Source organism: Sciurus vulgaris, assembly GCF_902686455.1.
Source record: "Sciurus vulgaris genome assembly, chromosome: 16".
Lineage (NCBI taxonomy): Eukaryota > Metazoa > Chordata > Mammalia > Rodentia > Sciuridae > Sciurus > Sciurus vulgaris.
Genome location: NC_136477.1, coordinates 25,250,061 through 25,276,232, shown reverse-complemented (window position 1 = coordinate 25,276,232; position 26,172 = coordinate 25,250,061). Strand labels below are relative to the sequence as shown.

General features: G+C 44.0%; 1 protein-coding gene across 7 annotated transcripts; it reads left to right on the top strand.

The window, feature by feature from the left end:
- The first annotated feature begins 407 nt into the window (after positions 1-407).
- Positions 408-15,825, top strand: ZNF619 (zinc finger protein 619). 7 transcript variants are annotated; one of them, XR_013759829.1, is made up of 6 exons: positions 410-1,043; positions 1,678-1,763; positions 5,623-5,749; positions 6,308-6,424; positions 10,279-12,704; positions 13,059-13,145. XR_013759829.1 is itself a non-coding variant. In XM_079114761.1 (5 exons), the coding sequence occupies exons 2-5, from the start codon at positions 1,740-1,742 to the stop codon at positions 11,655-11,657; spliced, it is 1,647 nt and encodes a 548-aa protein (XP_078970887.1). In that variant the 5' UTR covers positions 410-1,043; positions 1,678-1,739; the 3' UTR covers positions 11,658-15,824. The 7 variants fall into 7 exon arrangements, 6 of the variants coding, with proteins under 6 accessions (XP_078970888.1, XP_078970887.1, XP_078970892.1 ...); XM_079114761.1 differs by having other exon boundaries at positions 10,279-15,824; XM_079114766.1 differs by lacking the exons at positions 410-1,043; positions 1,678-1,763 and adding an exon at positions 5,926-6,073 and having other exon boundaries at positions 5,621-5,749; positions 6,311-6,424; positions 10,279-15,824.
- The last annotated feature ends 10,347 nt before the right edge of the window (positions 15,826-26,172 follow it).

The window sequence follows — 26,172 nt, the reverse complement described above, 5'->3', positions numbered from 1 at the left end:
GCTAGACTGGAGACCATGAAAAGTTAGGAGGCTGTCTCAGTAATCTAGGTGAGAGGAGAGGAAGGAATCAGTGATTACTCCCAGATAACTAACTTGGCTGGAAGGATGCATGACACTCCCTGCAGGAGGTGAGAAATGATGAGCTTAGTGTGGGACATTTTGGGATTTTAGGCCCCTGTGAGCTAGCTAAGTAGAAATAAATGGTGGGCAGTAGACACAAATCGTAGCTCAGAACCATCTTCACAGTGCCTGGCCAATAGGCACCAGTGCCCCGATCACTGTTTTATTTGGGCTGGAAAAGTAAGGAGAGTGTATTACAGAAGAGTGACACTGATACACAGGAGTAATGATGTTAGCAACAATATATCTAGCAGTTGTTTGATTTAGTTATTACAGAATCTAAGCATGTTGAATGAATGAACTCACTTAATATGCTGAATTTATAAATTTGAAACCATTACCATTTCTCAAGTCAACTTGAGAAAGTCCATTCTGTTCATAAACAGGGGAGTTAAGGGTTTACCACAATCAGACCCCAGAGTCCGTGATATTAGGCCACACAGGTCAATCAGCCATGAAATGGGAAATAGGGGCTATCGATTCATTAGCAGGTAAGTTACTGCTAGCAAGCTCTAGAGCCAGAGGAATTTATTTTATAAATGGAGGGATTTATCATCTGTTTGGGGTGCTAAGACGTGATTGATGGAAAGTCGGACACATGATTGATGGAAAGCAGTCGTGAGCCCAGGGCCGGGAGCCTCGCTTGGGGGAACCATGGAGAGAGGACGGCCTCCGTCTTCCTAGAGCGGCGCTGGGCCGGCGCGGGTCGCGCTTCCGTCTTGGCGGATTCGGCGCTCTGCGGGAGCTTGCGGTGAGCGGCCCTGGTTGCGCAACCTGGCGCCTGTCTTGGAGGTTGCGTGTTTGGGTCTCGCAGACGCTCCGCGAAGGCCCATGAGGCCGCCCGAGCCCTGGCCCAGCCCCTGTGGTCGAGGCGCGACCGACCTTCCCGCCCCGAGAGCTGCCCCGCTGTCCGCTGGCTCGAGGTAGGCTGGGTGGGCGCCCGCGACAGACATCTGGAGGTCCCCCGCCTCCCGGGTGGTGCGTTCTGATCGCGGTTGGGTCTCTGATCAGCATCCCCAATGGGACGTTGAGCACCGTACCCATTTCATCCGCGGCCAGATTACCGCTTGAATTTTGCCCTGCAAACTGGTTGGTTCAAGGATTCCCTTCTCTCCAGAGGCTTGTTTTGAGTCTTTGCCATGATTCCTACAGGTGTTCCTTACAGAATACTTAGCAATGCATTCGTGGTGTGCCCACGGGTTTTCTTAAAAGCCACGAAACCACTGCAGGTTTTTTTCCCCGTTTTTTTTTTTTTTTTTTTTTTTTTTTTGACGCATTACAATTATACATAATGGCGGGATTCGTTGTTACCTACTGCAGTTCTTAACCCTTGCTGCGCAGACATTCATTCTAGGAATTTCCAGCATCTCCAAACACATTTATAGGAGAGTGAATCAAGGGGGCATTTGCAACACCCCAGGAATCAGTGATAGTGGAGAACAGTGTCCTAAGGATATCTGTTAACAGTGGAAGAAGACAGAACAAGTGTGGGAAATAAGATAGTTCATTCTCATTGTGTGTGTGTGGTTTTGTTTTGTTTTTTCTCTCTCTTCTTAGCTCTGCAGATTCTTGCTTTTCCGAGACTAGAAGGCAGTGCATGAAGCCAGGGGTCATCGGCCATGCTCCAGACAGTGTGGTCCCAGGTGAGCTGAACTTTCAGCATTTCATATTCAGAGGAGGTAGGAAAGGTCAGCAGCCCCACTCCGTCAGTCCTGTGCTTAGCTTTGCACCCATCAAAGGAGTGCGGCAAAGGAATATGGTAGTGAGTTGATGAGAGACTTTGTTGGCAGGGAAAGAAGGAAGCCCAGCCAAGAAATTCTCCTAGAAAGTGAAAATCTACATGCATGAAAGCTCAAAGTGTGATGATCCATAGACAAGAGTTTTGACATCAACAGGGAGCTTGTTGGGAAAAGCTAAATTCCAGACCCCAATCTAGATCTCCTGAATTAGAAACCATTTTTTACAACATCTGGGGAAGGAAGGGGCTGGTTAAAATGTGAGGAGTGCTAGTCTTTATCACAATACCCAGGGGACATGTACTCCTCAAGAGAGTTTACCCTGCATGCTGCCTGCTTAGCATACAATGACACCAAATGGATCCATGTGGGTACTGTGCTGCGTTTGTAGCTGAAGCAGCTCAGTGCACAGATGACAGCTTAACCGCGGTGAGAGCCTGTAGCCCCTGTTGGCACAGATTCAGGTAGCATAGGGAGCAGTCCCTCCCCCCCATCTTGATGGCAGAGGATGAGTTTACTGAGTTTTTCTTCTTTGTCCTGTGTCATATACTGAGAAAGCTACATGTATCATATAATGGATGGATCATGTAATAAGAAAACTCCATCCCTGGAGACTTAGAAGCAAACATTAGTGGCTTCTTTTTGTGAACATTCGTCCATCCACATCTGTTTGAGCACTTCAACCAAAATTAGTTCCTGCAAGTCAGGAAAACAGGAAAACATTTGTAGGGGTATTCTGTTCTTTCTCGGTGCCTTGCTTGCCTAGTCACTCAGGATTAGGTTCCACTAAGAAAATTCAGAGCAACAAGGGCTTAAACAAGATGAAGGCTTCTTTCTCTTCCATGAAGAACAAGTTTGGGAGAGTCAGTCCAGGGCAACACTACACAATTACGCACACAGGCTCTTCCATTCTGCACTACCAACCTAGCACTGGTTCTCATGCTGTAGGCCACCTTATGGTTCAGAGTGGCTGCTTGATCTCCAGGAAGCACATGGGTATTCTAGCTAGATGTGGAGACAACAAAAAAGGTGAACCTTTCAGTTGAGTTTCATCCTTCTAGGACCTTCCAAGAAGTTCCAGATAGTATTAACATTTGGGTTTCATTGATCTCACTTAGTTGCCTGGGTTGTGTGCAACCTCAGGTAAAATTAGGGTTCTATTACTAAAGATGAATGGGAATCCACACACATTAACATACCTGTCAGTCTTTGCTATAGTGTCTGTGAGGAATATCTTTCTAAAAGATTCTGGATTCATGTAGAAGCTTTCCCCAGTTTCATCTGTGGTTGTAATAAGTACTGAGATTTATATGACATTATGTTCCAGGTGACTTCTTAGTATTTAATACAGATTAATTCATTCTATCCTACAAAAACCCTATAAAGTAGGTACTGTTGCTATTCTAGTTTTAAAATGATGGAGCTGAGGCTCAGAGGTTTAGTTCTAGAACCTCAGGTGTCTAGCAGGGCTATTTCAACCTGGTGCGGTTTACATTTTATCTACAGATAATTCTTTGTTGTGGGGGAATTCCCTGTGCATAATTCAGCAGCATCCTTGGCCACCGTCCACTAGGTGCCAGTAGCACCACCACCACCATCACGCTGCAGTTGTGATGACGAAAAATGTCTCTGGACATTGCTACCTTTCTCCTGAGGGAACAGGGCAAAATTGTCCCTGTGTTGAGACAGGGCTCTCCATTCTGTGCCGATTGCCACCATGTTGTGTGTCCTCTGTAACATGTTTCCCATACATGGGACTCACGGCCCCACTAAATAATGGAGAGAGTAAGTGCTGGCAGAGGACAGAAGCAGCTTGATCACAGATGCAACAGGATACTGAGAAGCTTAATGTTTCAGAAAACAAGAAACCAAAGAGTACATGGATAATTGCAGAGGTATGGAGGAGTAGAGCATAATGGACAGAAAGAAGGTGAGGTCTGTGTTTCCAACTTTTTTTTCTTTCTTTTTTTTTTTTTTTTTTTTTGGTACTGGAGACTTAACCCAGGGACTTTACCACTGAGCTACATCCCCAGACCTTTTTATTTCTTATTTTGAGACAGGATCTCACTAAGTTGCTTAGGACCTCACTAAGTTGCTGAGGCTGGTTTTGAACTTGGCAATCCTCCTGCCTCAGTCTCCCAAACTGCTGGGATGACAAGTGAGTACCACTGTAACTGGCTGTTTCCAGGTACAGTGGCTGAAGAAGGTTAGACAGCTTACTAACATTTGGGGTCAGTGAAGTGTCTGTTCTGCCCTGAGTAGCCCCTAGCTTCATGTGCCTATTTAAAATTAAAATCAATTAAAATAAAAAATTCAGTTTCTTACTCATACTAGTTATATTTATACTTCCTATTCAAGGAGCTATAGGTGATTTCTTCACATACAGTTATGATTTTTCCCTTGCAACAGTTTATGGGGAGACATTTAAGATCATGCCAGTGTACTAGTATTTGTTAAATTTACCTCTGAGATTCAGCATCATTGATGTTTTTTGTAGGGACCAATTTTCACAATAATGACTGCAAATCTCTTACTTGTCTAGTTTTATTTCTTTCACTTGGAAGAGACCATTATACACACAAATAAAATTTTTTTTGTTTTGTTTTGTTTTTGGTTCTAGGGATTAAACCTAGGGGTGCTTTTACCACTGAGTCACATCCCCACCCCTTTTTGTTTTTTATTTTGAAACAGGGTCTCATGAAGTTACCTAGGGCCTCACTAACTTGCTGAGGCTGGCCTCAAACTTGTGATCCTCCTGCCTCAGCCTCTTGAGTCATTGGGATTACAGGCATGCACTGCCATACCTAGTGAAGAGAGAGTTGTTGACATGATGAACTGAAATGGTATAGTGGGTTAATTTATATATAAGTGGTCAGTTTATTTTAATATTTTCATTTTCTTACATAACTTCGTAATAAGTACTAAGATGAGGAGGGCTACCACCTCAAAGTGCTTAATATTGCCGATTCCCTTGTGAATAATAATTCTCACTTCATCTATTGTTGTAAATTGAACAAATCGAGGTAAAAGTAACTGACTGTGAACCCTAACCCTGTGATGGTTTCCTTCTTCCTTGAGAAGTTGGAGATGGTTTTGCAGGAGGCAAAAGGAGACAGACCTGGTGAAGAGGACAGCAGGTTGGACAGAGCGTAGGTGATTAGGGTCCGATCTGTGAACAAGGACTGGGAGACCGCCATCCTGTCCCTGGGTCAGGTGTGTTAGGAGAGGAGGAGATACTGCACGTTGTCTTCAAGGGAGAACCGGTTTTTGATCAGGCAAAGTGGTAGAAAAAAGGAGAAATAGTTGAATGAAAGGAACTTTGTCCCCATGGACTCACTCCTCTGTCCTTAGTAGAAGATGTGGAGGAAGATGACAAGAGAAGCTGAATGTAGGTCCTTTGTGGGGTGCTTTAGGATGGATGGACACAGGGTGAAAGACAGATATCTGCTGTGGTCAATTTAGAAAAAATGCCAGAAAGATACATCTGGGTTGTGGAAGCAGACATGGGTTGACATGATCGCCAGGCAAAGGACAGCAGGTGCTGGGCTGTGTGCTTTGGATGACAATATTGGGCCCACCGAGATGTGCACATGAAAAGTGGGACCACTGGCCGAGGGCCGCCCTGACTAGCGTGCTGTGTCTCCCCTCAGTGTAAACCTTCCATGGGACTCAGAACCATGGGTTGCAGTAGATTCATCCCTTTCCTGGAATGCAGGCCCCTCCTTCTGTGCTTACACAGGACTTGAGCAGGAACCTGTTGTTTTAGGAGCCAGTGACCTTTGAGGATGTGGCCGTGTACTTCACCCAGAATCAGTGGGCCAGCCTGGAGCCTGCGCAGAGGACTCTGTACCAGGAGGTGATGCTGGAGAACTATGCGAACGTAACTTCTTTGGGTAAGTTCTTCCTCTGAAGCTTAGTTTCTGCCTTTGGGGCTCCTAGATTTCTCCCTTAGCAGATCTGGGATCTTCAATATCACCAGGATTAATGTCCCAGGAGCTGAGCTCCCTAATTCCCAGTTTCAGCAGTAGTTGAATGGCGAAAGATCTGGATTCACTTTGGTTTTTAACAGGACTTCCCTGTTGGCTGGTTCCTGGTGGGGACTGTACTGTGAGGGGTTTGCTGTGGGCGCAGAGAGAACTGAGAAGGTTCCTGGTGCCCCACCTTCATTCCTCCAGTCTTCCCGTTCCCTGGAGGAGACCCCGGCCCATCTACTGTGTGTGAGTCTCCTAGGACCCCAGGTATACACCTCCAGTGACTGTGGGTACTTCCTGTTCTCTCGGAGGCTAGAGTAAGCTTTGAGCCCTTCCCCAGATCCCCAGATTCTCTCCTCATGAACCTCACTTGGTCTCCTGGGGCATCTGCCTCCTTGTTCACCTGGCAAAGCAGAGGGTAGACCGAGGGAGGCTGGTGGTGACTCTCTCAGCTTCCTGTTCCTTTTCTTTCTCCTTTAGCAGCATTACCATTCCCTAAACCAGATCTGATATTCCAGCTGGAGCGAGGGGAAGCCCCATGGGTCCCAGATCCGTGGATACCTGTTGGGGGAGAGGCCCTTGGAGGCATGTGCACAGGTAAGCAGGAGAACCAACCTTCTTCCTTTCCAGCTTTGCCTCTTGTCTGTCTGTCTGTCTGTCTGTCTGTCTGTCTGTCTGTCTGTCTGTCTGTCTCTCTCTCTCTCTCTCTCTCTCTCTCTCTCTCTCTCTCTCTCTCTCACACTCTTTGTTTTGTTTTACTTTGCAGTAGTCAGGGTTAACCCACGGGCACTGTACCACTGAGCTGTATCCCTAGTCTTTTTAAATTTTTTACTTTGACACAGGGTCTACTACTTTGCCCAGGCTGACCTCAAACTTGGGATCCTTATCCTCCTGAATAGCTGGGATTACAGGCATGTGCCACTGCCCCCAACTGCTTCTCTTTTAATAATTTAACATAACATGAAAAAGGCTTTTCTTCTAATACATGGCTGTTGTGAGATGAAAACAGTCATGCTTTAGCCCCAGACTGGAAGATAGCAGTCCAGACATTCCATTGTCTATGATTTTTTTTCATAAAGTGAAAGGATTGCAAACATTTTAAAAATAGTATTTATTTAATTTTAATTTTGTTTTCCATTACTGGGAATCGAATCCTGAGACACTTTACCTCTGGGCTACCTCCCCAGCCCTATTTTTTATTTTGAGACAGAGTCTCAGTTGCTGAGGACCTTACTAAGTTGCTGAGGCTGCTTCCAACTTGTGATCTTCCCATCTTAGCCCCCCAAGTCACTGGCATTACACGTGTGTGCCACTGTACCTAGCTACATTTTGCTTTTGAGACAGTGTCTTGCTAAGTTGCTGAGGTTGGCCCCGAACTTGAAATCCTCTAGCCTCAGCCTCCTGAGTCACTGGAATCACAGATGTGTGCCACCATGCCTGATTTACTTTTAATTTTTTTATTAGTGCATCATAATTATACATAATAGTGGAATCCATTTTGCCATAATTTGTTCAGTCTCATTCCCCAAATTTCAAACTCTATTAATGAAATAGGCTTCTGTTCATCAGTTTTGGAATATAAACAATATAGTTAAGAACTTCATTTTTATGTATTTTTTCCTGTATTGGGGATTGAACTCAGGGCCTTGTATATGCTAGGCATGTGCCCTACCTCTGAGGTACACCCCCAGCCCTAGAATTGAGTTTTTACAAGAACAGTTTGTGTGTGTGTTTATATGAAACTGTACATGAGAATGGAATCTTTCTGAATTTCTTATCATTTAATTATGTTTGCCTTTGAAAGAAATCTTGTGTGCGAACACACACACACACACACAAACATATATACACACATTCATACATACATATAGCAAGAGAGAGAGAGAATGAGAATGAAGGGTTTCCTTATTTGAAATTTATTGAATTAAATAAATGTAAAGACCCATCCAGAGATTTGGCAGATAGCCTGTCTAATTCAGTTACCCTGTACTTATACTCTCAATCCTTTTTGCCTTTCTGAGCCTCTGTACATTGAGCGCTCCTTTCCATTCCCCACCTCTGTCTTGACACCTAGTCAACTTGAGGTCATCTTGGTGGAGGATTTCCTGGCAGCCTTCCTATGTTATCAGTGTTTCTCTTCGCCAGAGCTACCAAAAGCGTACACCAGCATTGTCCCGTAGAACTTTCTACACTGATGAAAATGTTATATATCTGTACTGTCCCATACAGGAGCTGTTAGCCCCATGAATACTTAAAATATGACTGGTGTAACTAAGGAACAATTTTCAATTTTATTCAATTTTAATTAAATTTAAATAGCCATTTAAGGTGACTAGTGACCACCCTATTGGACAGTACAGCATTAAACTCTTAAAAGTTTCAATGAGCCTTTTTTTAGTGACCATATCAGTATGTTTCAAATGGTGGTGTGCATTAGGATTACTTGGAGGGCTTGGTAAAACACAGATTGCTAGGTATCACCGCCAGAGATTTTAATTCAGTAGACTAGGGAGGGACCTGAGAATTTGCATTTCTCACAAGTTCCCAGGTGCTGCAGGTTCAGGGAACACACAGACCACTGTTCTTAAGAATCTAGAACTCCATGTAATCTTTAAACTCATATTACAACTCATTAGTGACTTGTAATCATTTAAAAATGAGTAGGCCAGGCATGGTAGTGCACACCTGTAATCCCAGCAACTAGAGAGGCTGAGGCAGGAGGATCACAAGTTCAAGGCCAGCCTCAGCAACTTAACAAGGCCCTAAGCAAGTTAACAAGACCCTGTCTCAAAATAAAAAATTGAAAAAGGGCTGGAGATGTGGTTCAGTGGTTAAGCACTCCTGGGTTCAATCCCTTATACCAAAACAAAAAAAGAATAGGCTGACTCAGGAGACTGAGGCAAAATAGTGCAAGTGAGGGCAGCCTCAGTGTTTTAGTAAGGCCTTAAGCAACTTAGTGAGACCCTGTCTCAAAAGAGAAAAGGGGACTTGGATGTGACTCAATGGTTAAGTGCTGCTGGGTTCAATCCCTAGTACCCCCATTCCCCCAAAAGAGATGTAAATAAAATAGACCAAAATAGTATAAAATCCATTGTGAATGCATCAGTCCTTTTTTTTTTTTTAAACGGTGATGGTGCTGGGGGTGGAATCCATATGCATCACTCTTATTAAGGATGTGGTTTGATGAAACTTTTGACCCTGTTTCAAGTGTGTGTGTAGTGTGTGTATGTGGGCATGTCTATACTGGTCTAGGGTCTGAGATATGAATTGGTGACAAGGGGTCTAGAAACACTAAGCTGTGTTAGATTTTGGTGCTTGTAAAGGCAAAAATGGCTTTTACATGGTAGAGCCTGCAGTGAGGGATGAACTTCTATCTCCAGCCAAGTTACTGTCTGCAGTCTGTGCTGAGTTCTTGGCCAGGCCTGTTATTTCCTTTCAAGGTCTTGTCTTCCAGAGGACATATGAGTTTTGAATAGTGATTATCTAATGAATTCTTTTTTTTTTTTTTGCAGTGCTGGGGATTGAACCCAAAGCCTTGTGCTTGCAAGGCAGGCATTCTACCGATTGAGCTATCTCCCCAGCCCTAATGAATTCTTCATAACCAGCAGTAGTACACATTATTTCATTTCCTCTCCATTCAGGCTTGTGATAGAGGCTATCTCTTTAAAAATGATAAAAGATTGGACATGGTGGCCAATTACATTACATTACATGCCTGTAATCCCAGTGACTCAAGAGGCAAAGGCAGGAGGACCACAAGTTCGAGGCTAAGCTCAGCAACTTAAGTAAGGTCCTAAGCAACTTAGTGAGACCCTGTCTCAAAATAAAAAACAAAAAGGGCTGGGGATGTGGTTCAGTGGTTAAATGCCCCTGAGTTCAATCCCTAGTACCAAAAAAAGAAAAACAAAAGAAGGTAGAGGGTTGGAGATGTAGTTCAGTGGTAGAATGTATTCTTAGCATGTGCTAGGCCCTGGATTTTATCCCCAGAACCACACACACACACAAAGACAGAATAGTTTAAAGTTCTTGCACAGATTTCATGCCTTGACTGGCCTTGGGATCTGCTGTTGTAGACAGCATCTCTGAGCCCTCTGGATACTGTGTGATGCTGGAACTTGTTACTTAGTTCTCTTCTCCAGTTTGAAGGTCTCTTTCCACACCTTGGTGTTCTTTACTGCTTCCCCTTCCTGTGACTTCTACATCCCATTCCAGTGTTTCTTTATCTATTTGTCTCCATCCATAGCTTTTGCCTTCCTTCCCATTATTGTTGTCCTTAGGGCATTACTATCTTCCCTACCTCCAGGACTTTTCCTTTCCCTTTGGGGCACAATTGGATGTCTGTCTCTCTCTCCAAGAATATGTGTCCCCAGGGCAAGCTAATACTGCTAAATTCCTTTCTTCTTCTAACATAAATAATAAGGGATTCTTATGTTTTCTTTTTATTATGGTAGGTGGTAAGACCAAACCTGAGGATGAGGATCCAACTCCAAAGCTGAACATGTCGACAGAATCAGAGTCCCACGAACCCATAGTAGAGGGACTACCAATGGACGTTCCCCAAGACAGGTTAGAGAAGCCACAGCCAAGTGACACAGGGAAGAAAACAAACTCAGAGAAAGGAGATCCCATAGATTTGACAGTTCAGGTTCATAAGTCTTCCACTGTCAAAAGGAAGGAGACAGCCAGGAAATTGAAAGGAAGCAAGAGTATCAGTACAAAGCAGGGCCCTCCTAGGAAAGAGGTGTTGTATAAGTGTGATAAGTGCAGCAAATACTTCAACCCAGACTCAGACCCTCACCAGCACCAGAAAACTCACACTGACGAGAAGTCCTACAAATGCAAAGAATGCGGGAAAGCCTTCAGATACAACTCAAAACTATCACGGCATATGAAAATTCACACCGGGGAGAAACCATATGCCTGTGAGGAATGTGGGCATGCCTTCAGTCAAAATTCCCACCTTCTTCAGCATCAGAAACTCCATGGTGGAGAGAAGCCCTATGAATGTGGGGACTGTGGGAAGACCTTCAGCTACAACTCGAAACTGATCCGGCATCAGCGAATCCACACTGGGGAGAAGCCTTTTAAGTGTAAGGAATGTGGGAAAGCCTTCCGGGGTAGCTATGACTGCATCATCCATGAGCGAGTCCACACAGGGGAGAAGCCCTATGAATGTAAGGAGTGTGGGAAAGGTTTCAGTTCTAATTCAGTCCTGATCCAGCACCAGAGAATCCACACCGGGGAGAAGCCTTATGAATGCACAGAGTGTGGCAAGGCCTTCCGCCGCAGGTCAGTGTACCTGCAGCACCAGAGGTTCCACACTGGAGAGAAGCTGTACAAATGCAACGAATGCTGGAAGACTTTCACTTGCAGCTCCCGCTTCATAGTGCATCAGAGAATCCACACTGGGGAGAGACCTTACAAGTGCCAGGAGTGTTCAAAGGCCTTCAATCAGAAGGTCACCTTGGTTCAGCATCAGCGAGTCCACACTGGGGAGAAGCCTTATGAGTGTAAGGAGTGTGGGAAGGCCTTCAAGTGGAGCGCAAGTTTTCTTCAGCATCGGAAGTTGCATACCAGGAAGAAAACTGCTGAAGATCCGGGGCCATCCACGGTGGAGCCCCAGTGCCCTTCAGGCCTTGCCCCTCCCTCTCCCCAGCCAGCATGCTCTGCCCCATCCCAGCCGGGGCCATCCCCTGCACCTCTTTCGCCGCTCCCCTCATCTGAAGTGGCCAGCTCTTCACCTGCCCAAGTAGCGCCCTCCTTTCAGGATCTTGCTACTCCTGAAAAGTCATCCTCTCGTAGCCTGAATCCCTTGTCTCACTCTCCGTGAGCTGCTCATGTTCTCCAGTCCTGCTGCACCTTGAATTATAGGGGTTTCTACTGGATCCCTGGCCATGTCTTTATCTATACTCTTGTGATCTTGTTTTCCCAACTCTATTTTAAGTAGTAACACTTAAGGACTGTGTTTGATTACTCTCTTTTAGCCCCTGGTAGGAAATGGCAGTGTTTGTCCTTGAAACTTATATTGTCCAGTTTTGGCTTCTTTCATCAGTCTGCCCCTGGGACTACTGGAAGTTGAAAGAGTTTGCAGGACATTTTGGGCTTCAGGGAATGTGTGAGTTGGGCCACTGTACTGAGAAATATAGGGGAACTGTACAGCCCACAGGTGGAAGTAATCAGAGGAAGTATCCGGTGAATTGCCTTCAGGATTGAGGGAGGGCCATTTGGTGGGCCAGTGGCAAAGATCACCGTGGGGAGAATCTGAGCCTTAGAAGTTTTTAATTGCCTTTGTAGTGACCATTGGAAGGGTCCTGTGTAACTATGCAATAGACTAAGAAAATAATCAGGGAAAGAACTTGAAGTGGTGAGAGTAATAATGTAAAATTAAGTCTCTAAACTCAATTGGAGGGGAATTTGATTTTTCTGTGTCAGTTCCTTTTCTATTCATGACCATATATTTGTTTAATTTCAGTGCCCACTCAAATATGTAGGCACAAAAAGTGACTTGGACTTATGCAGTTTAGGGGAGGTACCTGAGTGTAGTGATCTCTAAATGATACCTGGAGTGGAAAGCCAGAGGCAAGGAAAGAAACCCAGCCAGGGCTGGTTACAGTTCTGGCCTCTAGAGGGAGCCCATTCCTGATCAGTTACTATATAGTCACCTACTCCAGATCCCCCTATTAAATCAGTTTGTGATTGGTGGTACTTTAAATGACTTTTATAATGAACTACTATGGAAACACTGAGAAGTGTTTAAGTGTGATGATTTTTTCAGATGTTATGATCTCACTGGTTTGACTATATTTTCCATCTAGTGGCTGGAGGCCCTGACCCTTCTTAGACTCACTGCTTCAGGACAGTTGTAGCACATGGAAAGGTACTTTTAAAAAATAAGCGGGAATACAGTATTAAGAAGGTGATATGTATACTATTGTGTTGATACCACAAAAATTATATCTGCAAGGCAGGGTAAAGAGAGAGATTGGTTTGGTTTTAGCTTTGGTCAGGTTTATTGAGAGATATATATATATATATTTTTTTTTATACAGTAAAAGCTACCCATTACTGTATATAATTGGTGAGTTGACACATAAATATGGTTGTGTAACTAAGATATAGAAAATAACTGTCATCCCAAAAAGTTCCCTTGGCTCAGGGAAAATTTTATTTATGTATTTATTTATTCATTTATTTATCTATTTATTAACTTAAACTTTATTTTTTTTTTCAGTGCTGGTGATCAAATCAGGGAGAAGTTTAAATGGTTGGTAAGATGTTGGGGATTTTTCTTTATTTTCATTCCTTCACAGGATTTGTGCAATACTTAGAATTTAAGAGGACAAAAGCAAAAACCAAATTCATTTTCCCACCTATGAACAGAACTTCTGCAATATGAAAGAGCTTGGAATCACTGCTAAGGAAAGCACAGTCAAAATTTAGGAATATGACAAAAAGTAGGAATGTGACCGGTTTCTTAGACATATTTTAGACATATATACACACAATTTTTTTTGGTACCAGGGATTGAACTCATTTGACCTAATGGCCTAATCTCCAAAGCATTATTAAACAGCAAGGCCCATAGGGCATCTTGGAGGATTATAGCAAGCAAGGAAGGTGGGAGCAGGAGACTTCTCAGCTAGTCAGTCTCCAGGTAGGGAAGATTTCTAAGTATGGTTCAGAGGATAGCAGATTATGAGAAGAAAGCAAGGACTGTAGGGAAAATAAACATTCCTTGACTTACAGTAAGGTTACCTCCTGATAAGCCCACTTCCAGTTGAAAATACAGTTTAAGTCAGAATGCACTGACATACCTAATCTGCTGAACATCATGGCGCAGCCTAGTCAACCTTGAGTGTGCTCAGAACACTTCCATTAGCCTACAGTTGGGCAAAATCATCTGACACAAAGGCTACTTAATAATAAAGTTGGATATCTCCTGTGAGTTACTGAATACAGTACCCTGTGGTGTATCAGTTGTTGGCCCTTGTGATATGGTGGGAGCTGCAGCTCGCTGCCAGCATCCAGCATTGAGAGAGAGTAGGGAACTGCATACTGCTAGCCTAGGAAAAGACCAAAATTTTACATATGTTTTCTACTGAATGTGTATCACTTTCCCACCACCCTAAAGTCAGAAAAGTGTAAGTTGTCTATAAGTGGATCTTCTCTAATCCTTAGGACCTAGAGATTTATGGGTTTCTGACTAGCAACTTTTATTTTGCAGTTATTTGTTCCTTCATTCAACAGAAACTTAGAATTGTTTCGCCCCCTCCCATTGTTACACAAATGTTATTGCACAGCCTCAATAGCACTCACACTACTGAGGATAGAGGAATGATGTGCCATTCTTTATAGTGCAGGGACGAGTGTTGCCAGGTTGTCTGGCACCTAATATGCTCAGGTGGTTTTTGACAAGGACCATGAGTAATTCTTATTACCATAATTGAAGGTTCTGTGCTTGCTGCTCAACCAAAACTCAGGAGACAGAAGTTGGTAGAGGAAAACAGGTTTATTCAAAGTTAGCCCTGAAGAAAATAGAGACTTTTTTCTGTCTCAGATCTTCATCTTTGGGGGGGGCTCAGGGATGTAAAAATCTTTTATGAGAAAAATGGGTACAATGGGACCAAAGGTAGGAAACACATGCGTGTGCATGCACGTGCAGACACACACACGCGCACACACACGCACAGACTTAGATTAGCTTGTCCTAGCCAGAGAAATATATTACAATTCCAGTTTCCTTGGTACTTGCCCTGGCCAATGGGTAGGTTCTCAGTTTCCATTTTTAGCAAGAGGAAACTAAGATGAACAAATAGCTTTTACCAGGAATGGAAGGACAAAAATCTGTGGGGTTTTTAATGTCAAAGGGGCTCTGTACATTCATGGTGGGGACAGCATCTAAAAATGAACTTACGCATCATTTAATTTCCAACAGTGGTGTTCTTTCAAGGAGTTTCTGTGTTCTCTGAAAGTGAAATGGTTGTATCTAAACATGCCAACTCCCCTACCCCAGTGATATTGTGATACAAGAAGAGATATATCTATATAGATAACTAGATATCTGTGTGTGTAATGTACTGACTTCATATATATATATATATATATATATATATATATATATATATATATATATATGAGTTTGAGTTCCTAGCACAAAGCTCCCGAAACCCTTGTAATTTCCAGCGTGATATGTGTCTTGTATTTGGTCTTAGTTCCCCAGTTTCTAACACTAGGGCATCCAAGACCCTTGGAATCTCCAGAGTAATAAGTGTCCTTTTTGTATGCTAATGGAATGACTGGTGGTTGAGGGCCCCTAGATAGCTTAAGGATGGGGGCTGGTTGCCAGAAAGATGAATGTGTGAATATCTGGTTGGAAGTTCCAGCCTCCTTCCAACCCTATAGAAAGGGGGAGAGGGGCTGGAGATTGACTTAATAATTAGTGGCTAACGATTCAATTGTGCCTGCATAATGAAGCCCCCATAAAATCCCTAAACAAGGGAGTTGGGAGAGTTTTCAGGTGGTGAACACGTGGAGGTGCTGGGAAGGTGGTGCACCTGGAGAGGAAGTGACAGTTCTGTGCCCCTTCTCCCATGCCTTGCCCCGGGTCTCTCTTATATTTGACTATTCCTGGGTTGTATCCTCTTAATAAACCAATAATAGCAAGTAAAATGCCTTCCTGTGAGTTTTGTGAGTCATTCTAACAAATTATCAAACCTTAGGAGTGGGTTTTAGGAAACTATGAGCTAAAACTGGTCAATTGGAAGTACAGATGGCCTGTGATTTGCATTTGGCATCTGTATTGGGTACAGTTTTGTGAACTGAACCCGTGACCTGTGAGGTCTGACACTAACTCTGGGTAGTTAGTGCCAGAATTGAATTTTTGGGACACCACCCTAGTTGCTCGCGGGGTAGCCCGGAGTGCAGGCAAAACCCGGAAGCATCTGTGACCCCCAGGGCCCTGCTGAGTCCCCACCTGTGACCAACCTCTGAGGTCTGGCCAGGTAGGGCTGCACCGCTAAGAAACAGAGAATCTTAAATAATGCTGGCGTGGTGGCAACTCGGGAGACAGGCGTGAGGATCCCAAGTTCAAGGCCAGCCTCAGCAACTTAGCGAGACCCTGTGGCAAAAGAAAAAGGACTGGGGATGTAGCGCTGTGGTAAAGCGCCTCTGGATTTAATCCCCAGCACCACCCGAAATCAAAACCTGAAGCCTCCAATGTTGACGGTAGTAGGAAAACCCAGCTCCGTAGGCGGGTCAGGTTGGGTCCTGAGCCAGTGTACCACCGAGAGGGGAGGCCTCCAGGCTTCCTAGAGAGAACGGGTTCCCGCAGGACTTCCGGCTAGTGCCGGCGGCGGCGCGCATACTCTTGCGGGGGACACGAGGACTGGCCCCTAGACCTGGGCGACGTCTGTGGCCACCTTCTTTAACAGGGCTTCAGGGTTGCGCCGCTTCCTGGAGCTCCGAGGCTGCGGCCAGCGTTAGCACTGGACCCCTCGAACCGTCGGCCCAGCTTGCACCCACAGCATTTCGTCGCAAAGCTGCTATTGGTCCAGCCGCCGTCTACCCGCTTTGCGGAAGCGGCTTCTCTTGGTCACTGTCGGAGGCGGGGAGGCGCGTTCAGTTCAAACTACTTTCTGCGCCAACCCAAGTACCTCCTTTGAGGCCAAGATTCTCCTCTAGACTCAGCTGTGGACAGTGAAGTGCAGTGGTGCGTTTCGAGAAGCTTCGTGCTTGGCAGTCCGTAGATAGAGCAATACAGTAATTCCTGGCAGCCTAGCCCGGGGGCCCTGCTTGGATTTTAGGATTCCAGGGTGCGGCTGCCGCTCGCGTACGAGAGGAAAACGACGAGAAAAGGAAAAATGAACTTCATGCAGTTTGATCAGACTGGGTTGAGAAACAGCTAGGTCGCTTCTCTGCAGGTCCCATGGAAGCCATTACAGTTTATAGAAACAAAAGCCAGGTGATAAGCATGTGGATGTAACTAGGCTGTGCTTAACCAATCTTAATTTTGGCCTCTCTCTTCAACATGAGGAAGTTGATTCTTAGCGTGAAGAAATTCAGGAACTGTTTCCCAGTGATGGAGCAGTTATTAGTTACTAGTGAAGTTGGTCAGGAGTCTCTGGTGTGGAGGACAGTCATGGTTCTTAGCGAACCATTACCTGCATGGTTATAAGGGGGGGTGGGGGTGGGGAGGTATGTGGGCTGCAAGAGAAGGTCAGTTTCATTAGTGGCTTAGTTCTTCACTGAGATCCAGAGGCATGTTCTGTTTCAAAGATCAGCCATGCAGGAAGCCAGGGAAAAGTCAAAAGGTTCTCTGGACAGTGTGGTCCCAGATGAGCTGATCTTAACAGTGTGTCTTGCATCAGCTCTCAGAGAAGTCACTACAGCACTCTGGGTCCCACCTGGCTTCCCCATTGCAATGCAGCTATGGCAAGTGTATATATGTGTCTATGCACATGAAAATGTGGTTTTTGGAGAAAGTGGTATAAGGCAAAATAAGAGTTTCCATTTTGGTTTTTGGAGAGGTAGTTTTGATTAGGGAGAGCACCAGGGAGATAGTTTTGGTTAAGAAGAGTACCTGTTTTTGAGAAGGTCCATTTAATTTGTGTGTTGGAAGCACATGCCAGTAACATTCTCTGGGAACTGGAAATTCACATCACTATCTACAGATGAAGCCTGAAACAGGAAGTGTCTTGTAGTGGAATATGTTTGCCCCGTAAATTGTGCATGTAGATTAGCATAAACCTGGGGGTGTGTTTTTTCAGCAGGTAAATTCTGAGCAGCCTCAGTGTGCCATGCCATAGGTTTTATGAATATGATGGGAAATAATAAGAATAATTTGAATTATTAAACTCTGCTGATTCATTTACTTAACAGGTATTTATGGCATTCCTGCTTTGCACTAATGGTAACCAAGACAGTGTCTTCAAGGAGCTTTAAATTCTAATGGGGGCATCGACAAAATACCAGTGATGCATAATATACAGCCATGGACTTATATGTGCTAACAAGGAAGGGTTTGTAAGGGAATGGAAAGCGACTATAGTGTGGAGAGAAGGGCTGCTCTGAGGAGGTGATATTTAAGCAGAATGAGATGAGGAGCCAGTCAGAGAACAGCAAGAATTGAAGGTGTGAATAGTCTTACAGTGTTGCAAGTTTTTAAGCGACAGAAAGAAGGCAAGTACTTCAAAAGTGAAAGGAACCAGGTAGGGCAGACAGAAATGAGGTGAGAGAAAGAGGCAGGCACAGACCACTTCTTGTGTGACTTATGTACAACTGGGCAAGCCTCCTTCATCCAGTGGGAAGGCCTCAGTGACCAGGTGACGTCTGCACTGTGATCTAAAGACGGAAGAGAGTTCCAGGTTAGTGGAAGAACAAACATAAAGTCCTTGGTAGGAAAGAGTTTGACTTGTATGAAGATGAAGAAGAGAAAGGAAACCAGCGTGGCTGGATTATGCAGAACCCAGGGCAAGAGCTAAGGCTGGCTGAAGCTGTGGAAAGATGCAGGGGCCAGATCATGTGGGAACCTGAGGGTCATAGGAAAGAGTTTGGATTTCATGCTAGGAGCAGTGGTGGCCATTGAAAATGGTTTTCATTTTTCTTTTCTATCAGAACTTGGAGACATGTAGAAAAGCTGTCATTGGGGGGTGGTTCTAAGAATGAATAGTGAATGTGACTACTAGAAGATAATTGTAGGAGTCCAGCTAGGAAATTATTATCATACTGTTGTAGAAAGTATTGGTGTCTGGGTAGAGCAAATTCCCTTTTTATCACCAAATATTCTTAGTTTTTTTAATCTATTTTCCCATATATATTTCAAAATCCAGATCCTTCTGATCTATAGAATAAAAATGATTTCTATTAGGATTGCCCCAATTTATAGATTAATTTGAGAAATAATTTTTAAAGAAATAATACTAATTATTCATTAACGTTCTCTCTTGTAAATTTTCCATTTTTGTTGATGTTGTTCTTTAGTGAAGGGGTGTGTGTCTGTGTAAACACATACTATAGGTTTTTCCATTTCCCAATAGAAATTTAATACACTATGTTGATTTTCATCTGGCTATCTAATTATCTGCAGCTTGTGCCCACACTTCTGTCCCTTTACTCAGGACTTGAGGGGGAATGTTTTGTTCCAGGAGCCAGTAACCTGTGACCCTGTGTTTAACCCAGAAATAATGGGCCAGCCAGGTGCCTACTCACAAGACCCTATACAGAGATGTTGTGTTGGAGATTTTTAGGGCTGTAATTTCTCTGAGTAAGGCCCTCTCTGCTAGGATTCAGCCTCTGTACTTTGGAACTTTCTGGCTTCTTTCCTTTTATAGGCTTAGATATTTTTCATAATCTCAGTTTTTATAACTATGAGCTGAGTTCTCCATTTCACCAGCCTTAGGGACTGCTGTTTGGGGAGAGGCCTGGGGTTTCTTGTAATATTAAAACAGATATCTCCATTTCCCTAATAGAGACTCTGATCTGGGAAGAATGGGAAATGAGGAATTTTCTGATCCCCTAATTGAGCCCTGTTTTCCTGGACCATCCCTGTTTTCTTGAGGTATTGGTCCCCTACCATGTAGTTAGGACACTCCCACTGTTTCAGCTCAAACTCAGATAGGGCCAGATGTGTTTCACTTCTTCCGGAGATAATTGGGCTCCTCCCCTTTGACCCACCTCACTTGTTCTCCTGTGTGTTCCAGCTTCCACTTCCTAAAAGCAGAATATGAACTGAAAAGAGTTCCGGAATTCACTCTGACTCCTCATACTTTCCTGCTCTTCTTTCTCTTAGCCAATAGCACCCAACTAAGCCCTTCCTGAATTCTTGTTCCACAGAAAATGTGAAAGATAAAAAAGTTTATTGGTATTTTCAGCCACAAAGTACTAGAGTGGTTTATTAAGCATCAGTAGATGCCTAAATATACTCTCCATGGCACAACTTGTGTTGTAGCTGGAACACAAGTCTAGTTTCCACGAAAGGAGTACAAAGCTCCAAGAAGTGAGAGCCTTGATAACAGAGCAATATATCCAGATGTCCAGACTTAGTCTTCCTGTTCTTGGAGAGCAGGGAGGATAATTTTCCTACACAGCAGTGCTTGGTGAGTAATCCATGTCTCTGAAGCTTTTCTCAGAAGTAATGGACTGTCGAAGTAAAACAGAGTCTTCCACTCTGGCAACCTCCAAGGAGACCTTGGATAGAAAGGAGAAATTTGTTTGAATTTCAAATACGTTATGAGGGAGAATCATGACAGTTGTCCCATCGACAACTTGCCCTGACAAGTCTTTGAGAATGGAGTGGTTGTGAAGAGTGGCAGAAGGTGCTTGGAGAGTATTTATCACATTTAGGAAAAGTTTGATCTAATAGGAAGTCCCCAGTATTCTCAGTCTACTAAGCCATTAACCAAGTCTTGGCCTGGACACACATCTGGTATAGGGTGGGAAAGGGTTCTAAGGCCAGATGTTAATAGCTCTTTTTGTAAACCACGACACATACTGGAGCCCCAGCAGCATCTAATTTGTATCATCAGAAGCAAAGAATGCAACTAGAAAACAAACTCACAGAACACTTATTATGTGCTAGGCACTACTGTAAATATTTTGCCAATCCATTAACTCATGAATGACTTAACCTTCAACAGTCCTTTGAAGTTAGTACTACCATTCATACCCATTAAACAGGCAGAGAAACTGGCTGCAGGTCACACAGCTAGTAAGTGGTGCAGCTAGGTTTCTGGACTTAGCTAGTCCATGCTCTCAATGAATACACATTCAGCCTTTTGTGGGGATGGGAGGGAAGTACTGAGGATTGAACCCCACTGAGATACATTCCCAGTCCTTTTTATTTTATTTTTTAAATTTTGGGACAGTATCTTATTAAGTTGCTGCAGGTTTCTCTGAGTTGCTGAGATGGGGTCTCATTCTTCGCGGTGTATCACAGCCACAGCACCCAAGCAATGTGGCACATGTGGAGCCATGGTCCCCTCAGTACCCGTAGGGCAGCTAGAGTGGCAAACTCCTGAGAACCTTCGCTAATACTCCAGACTCACCATCATTCTGCCGGCCGAAGCTGCCTGACAGCATCACCGGGAGGAGCTGCAGGTAGCGGGGGTTGTTGCGTGTACCCCTGCCTGGGCCTGTCAGTCCGCCCTGGGAGTGGTAGTCAATGGTGATCAAGGTTCAGGTGGGAGACCTCGGAGACCCACCGCTTCTCAGGTGAGGGAAGGGTAAAACTACTTCCGGTGCAGCGCAGCAGCTCTCCCGCTAGCCCTCCCCCACCCCGCAGGTGCGGTTCCCACGCTCTCTGTGCGCCCCGCCGAGCGGGGCTTGTGGTCCCAGCAGAGCAGAGCAGGTTTTGCGGTCTGGATAACCGAATTGCTGGTGCCGACCATGTACTCTCTTATTCTCCAACCCGCATCGTTGGGGTGAAGGGGTGGTGGGGCGTAGCGGGGCCACGTGTCGTATACAGGCCATTCTCGGCGCCAGGCAGCCAGAGGCTCACCCGTGCCTCCTTCAGTATCACTTCTCCAAAACCTGAAGGAGTGTGCCAGACCACTTGGTGCCAGGTGAGCAAGCATCCTCTTAGCCTATGCAGCCCCCCTTTCCTGCCCTCTCACCCTTTTGATGTCCAGAGGGAGCGGATATCAGCTCTGCATCCAGATCCTAAATTGTCCAGGCTTGTGGCCTCATTTGTGCATCGTACACTGTGACGGGTTGGAAAGCTGAGAATGCTCAAAGAAAGACACTATTGAATGGAGTGAACAGGAGATTCAGTGGGGGGTAGATTTGGCAACTGGGGCCAGCCAAAAAAAAATTCTAAAAGCGGAAATCTTCATCACTACATACAAAGAAGACCGACCCCTTTCACCCTGTCCTCAAGACTGGAGAAGTCTTTCCTCCTACAAAGCAATGTCAGTAACTATTTTGTAGATTCCAGTAAACTTTCTACACAGACAGGTCATCCATGAGTACAGACAGTTTTACTTCCTTCTTTCCAGTCTGGAAGACTTTTATTTATTTTTCTTGCCTCATTGCACTGGCTAGAACATTCATTTCAACGTCAAGTGAAGTGGTGAAAGCAGATATCCTTGTGTTATTCCTGACCATAGGATGAAGGCATTCAGTCTTTCATTATTAATGATGATTATTGTAGGTGGTTTGTTTTGTTCTTTTTAAAAAAATGCCCTTTATGAAGTTGAGGATGTTTCCTTAGTTTGGTGAGAGTTTTATCAGGAATGGGGGTTGGATTTTGACAAATTATTTTTTCCTTTTCAGAAGTGTTTCAATTTCCTCAACTATCATCTTTTGTGGATAAAACATTTTAAAAATCCTTTCTTCTAGCTTTTTTGAAATATACAGTACATAGTAGTTATCTGTAGTCATCCTACTATGCCCTAGAACACCAGAACTTATTTTTCCTACTTAACTCTAACTTAGTATCCATTTAACAACCTTTCCCTATACCACCCTCCTCCCTTCCTTCCCAGCCTCTGGTAATTGCTATATACTTTCTACTTCTGTGAGATCACTTTTTTTTAAATTCTACACATGAGTGAGATCATGTGGTATTTGTTTTTCTATGCCTGACTTACTTCACTTAGCATAGTGCTCTTTAGTTCCATCTATGTTATCACAACTGACAGGATTTCATCCCTTTTTATGGTCAGATAGTATCACATTCTATATGTGTACCATGTTTTCTTTATCCACTTATCAGCTGATAGACACTTAGGTTGAGTCCATTTCTTGGTATTGTGAATAGTGCTGCAGTAAACATCGGTGTGCAGTTGTTTCTTCAATATATTGATGTCCCCTTTGTATGCACATACAAAATGCACATGAGGAATAAAGCCAGAATGACAGATGGGCACATAGAGCAAGACACAGTGGAGTTGATACAGTGATACAGGGGCCAGCAGATGAAGGCAGAGGAATTTGCTAGGGATGACCACAAAGAGATGCAGTGACTCTTGAGCTGTCCTGTTGAAAAGGGCAGTGCTGACTGAGGACAGTCTCCTGGCTGGCTGTCCTTTGACAAGCCACTATACTCTGCCTTGGAACTCAGGCTGTCCTCTGCCCTCACACAGGGCTTAAGCAAGAACCTGTTGTTTCAGGAGCCAGTGACCTTTGAGGATGTGGCTGTTTCCTTCACCCAAAATGAGTGGGCCAGAGGGTCCTGTACAGGGAAGTGATGCTGGAAAATTATGCAAATGTGGTTTCCTTGGGTAAGATGTCTCTTTTCCTAGCTGTTGTCTTTCTCACCCTTTGAGAATCCTGACTTCTTGCTTCCTTAGAACTGTGTGGGGCTTTAGGGGCTGTTGCTCTGAGGGTTGAGCTCCTCAGAGATTATTGGGTGGGGAAAGCATTATGTTCTCAGGGTGTTTTTTTTTTTTTTTTTTTAACAGTAACTTTATTTTATTTATTTACTTTTTAAAAAATGTGGTGCTGAGGATCAAACCCAGTGCCTCACATGTGGCAAGTGCTGTACCACTGATCCACACCCCCAGCCCTGTTCTCAGGTTTTGAAATCACTAACTGGGAAGGACTATACCCAACCAGTTGGGTTATGGAACTGAGGAGCTCCACAGAATGCTTTGTGCTTCTGTCTGTAGTGGCTTATGACTCTTTGATGTGAGTGTGGGATTGATTATTCTGGGATTCCGTTCCCCTGTGCAGGAATTTTCTGTTCTCTAAGATTTTCACAGGCTGTTAAGTTTTTCCCTGACTTTACTTTCTTTTGCCTACCTGGCTGAGAGGAGAGAGAGGGAGCTGGGGATGGGGAGGAGAAGGCCAGTAGGAAATCTGCTTCATGATTCCCTTTACCTTTTTGTTCATGTTTCCTTCTCCCTGGGCAGCATTCCATTCACCAGACTTGTTCTGGTGTCTCATCAGGAGCAAGGGAAACTGCCATGGGGCTTCCATCCCAGGGAACCTGGGGACAGTGAGGTCCTCAAAAGTTTGTATCCAGGTAAGCATGAGAACCTGCCAGCTGCTTTTTTTGCTTTGCCTGTTTTCTGGTTTTCACTTTCAGTGTATAGTAAGTATTCTCTTGAGGACTGTTTCCTTTCTGTGGAATCATTACATGTGGTTCTCTGAGTTCAAGGTGGTTACCCACGTCAAATGGGGAAGGACCAATCTCCCCCAAGATAGGCATGACTACAGGTTTTCTTTGCATGTTTTCTTTGCCTCTCCTCCTCATGACCTGCAAGGGGAGACTGAACTGCACTGAAACCAGCTCTGCTCTTTGCTGCTGCATGGAAATGGTTTATTTTTGAAGAGATAATGATGTCAGCCACCTTATGAAGAAGATGGGCTTCTGGCAGCCAGTCTGGCCATCCATGCATATAGAATACAGAATTTCTGTGGAAAGCTGAATTATGAGTTCCCAGATACTGACTTAACAAATGAAAAGCAATTTTTGTATAATAGATTTTTTCAAACATATACAAATACCAGTATAGTATACCTCATATGTTCCTCACCCAGCCTCAACAGAAACTAGTTTTCTACCATTCTCTGCCCCCTCCCCTGTTCTGGGGATCAAACCCAAGGCTTCAGGAATGCTAGGAAATGTTCTCCCAATGAGTGAAATACCCTCATCCTGATGTCCTGCCTTTATTGTTTCATCTTTTTCTCAGGGATACTTTAAGAAATTTTCTTTTTAGCAGATAAACTTTTGAAACAAAAGTTGTAAAATTAAAAGTGAATGTTTTTCTCCATTTACTTATTTATTTGCAATGGAGCCTCACTATGTTACTCAGGCTGGTCTTGAACTCATGGGTTCAAATGATCCTTCCACCTCAATCTCCAAAATAGCTAGGACTACAGGCATGTGCCACTATGCCTGTCTCCTCATTTTGAAAGTGAGGGGTATAAAAACTTAGTGTACTATTTTCTTGTCTTTTTAAATTCTGCTTCACTCTCTCTCTGCCCATTAAATTTCCTGTGTTCTTCAGAGTTTTTACAGAAAATACCCTTTTACTGAAGCAGCTCCTAGACTTGTGTTGAAATTGTATTTTTCCATTTATGATGCTAAGAATTCAGGCTATCTGGTAAAAAAATACTACTCAACAATTGCTTGTGAACACATAAGGTTTTGCCCTGGCCCATTTATGAATGTTATATGAATCTGCAAAAGGCTTCAATACTGGGGGAAAATAGACTTCAATCTTTCTTTTCAAGTATGTAAGTTTAGGATTTCAAATTTCATGTTGAACTGTAGGTATATCCTATACCACCTTTTAGGAGAAAGACCAAGAGTCATTACCTGGTTCCTTTGGGACTCATGTCCATTCTCAGAGGGTTCTTTGCAGCATTTTCAGTGCTTTTATTATTTTAGAAGCAAATGTCCAAAATTTCCCCTTTCTTTTTGGATGACATTGTGTTTTCCACTCACATCTCCCTCAGCCTTCGTATAGGAGCTTGCTGCTTCATTTGAGGCCAACTTCATGCTAAAGATCAGTTCTCTTTTCAAATATTATGACATGGATAGCTTTTATCAAAGCAGCTCTTAAGGAATTTCAGCCAGTGAGACCCTTTGTAGTTCTTGAGCTGCTCCATTTGACCTTTCCCCAGTCCCAGTGGTGGTCTTCATCTCACCTTGGGTCTCTATTCGTTGTCTCCCCCTTTATCCACCAGTTTACTTTCTCTTGGTCTTTCTGCCTTAGTTAACAGCTTTGCTGTTCTTCAGGCTTTGCGGGAGTGCCTCTGGGCCGTGCCTGCCTCTTTCCCATAGAGTCTTCATGTCAATGGTGATCTTAGCTCACCATTTTGTGTGCATATTGGAAAACACACATATACATGGGGCAGATCCACTTGAGCCTGTTTCCTCATCAGTCCAGGAATGTTTTTGTTTATTTTTGTGATATCAGGGGCTGACTCTTGATTTTCTTTTGGTTATATCAGGGAATGCAACCAGAACTAGGAAGGAAGAATTAGTCACAACGGAATGCATTTCCAAAGAAACAGAGCCCCAGACAGTGGGGACAGGAGGACCATCAGGAAATGATTCCCAGCATCCTGATTTTGAGAGGACAAGAGCAGCTGCAGATCACTGGATAGTTAGGCCAAAGAGGAGAAATTTCACAGATGAGTTAACCAGGCATCATGACAACCATGCGGTCAAGAGTAGAGAGAAGTGTAAGAAATTTGGAAAAAGTGTTAATGTCAGCACACAACTCACAACAAATCAGACACTTCCTAGTGATCAGATATCTTACCAATGTGGAGAACATGACAGATATTTCAGTCAAATGTCTGACTTCCACCGACATCAGAGACGTCACTTGGCGAAAAGTCTTCTGAATGCAAAGAATGTGGAAAAAACTTCAGACATAACTCATTACTTATTCGGC

Bases quoted from the DNA above. Each gene is read 5' to 3' on its own strand.
- ZNF619 (XM_079114761.1), top strand. From the start codon at position 1,740: ATGCTCCAGACAGTGTGGTCCCAG. The intron at 5,750-6,307 runs GTAAGTTCTTCC...TTTCTCCTTTAG, and splicing joins TGCGAACGTAACTTCTTTGG to CAGCATTACCATTCCCTAAA. The intron at 6,425-10,278 runs GTAAGCAGGAGA...TTATTATGGTAG, and splicing joins CCTTGGAGGCATGTGCACAG to GTGGTAAGACCAAACCTGAG.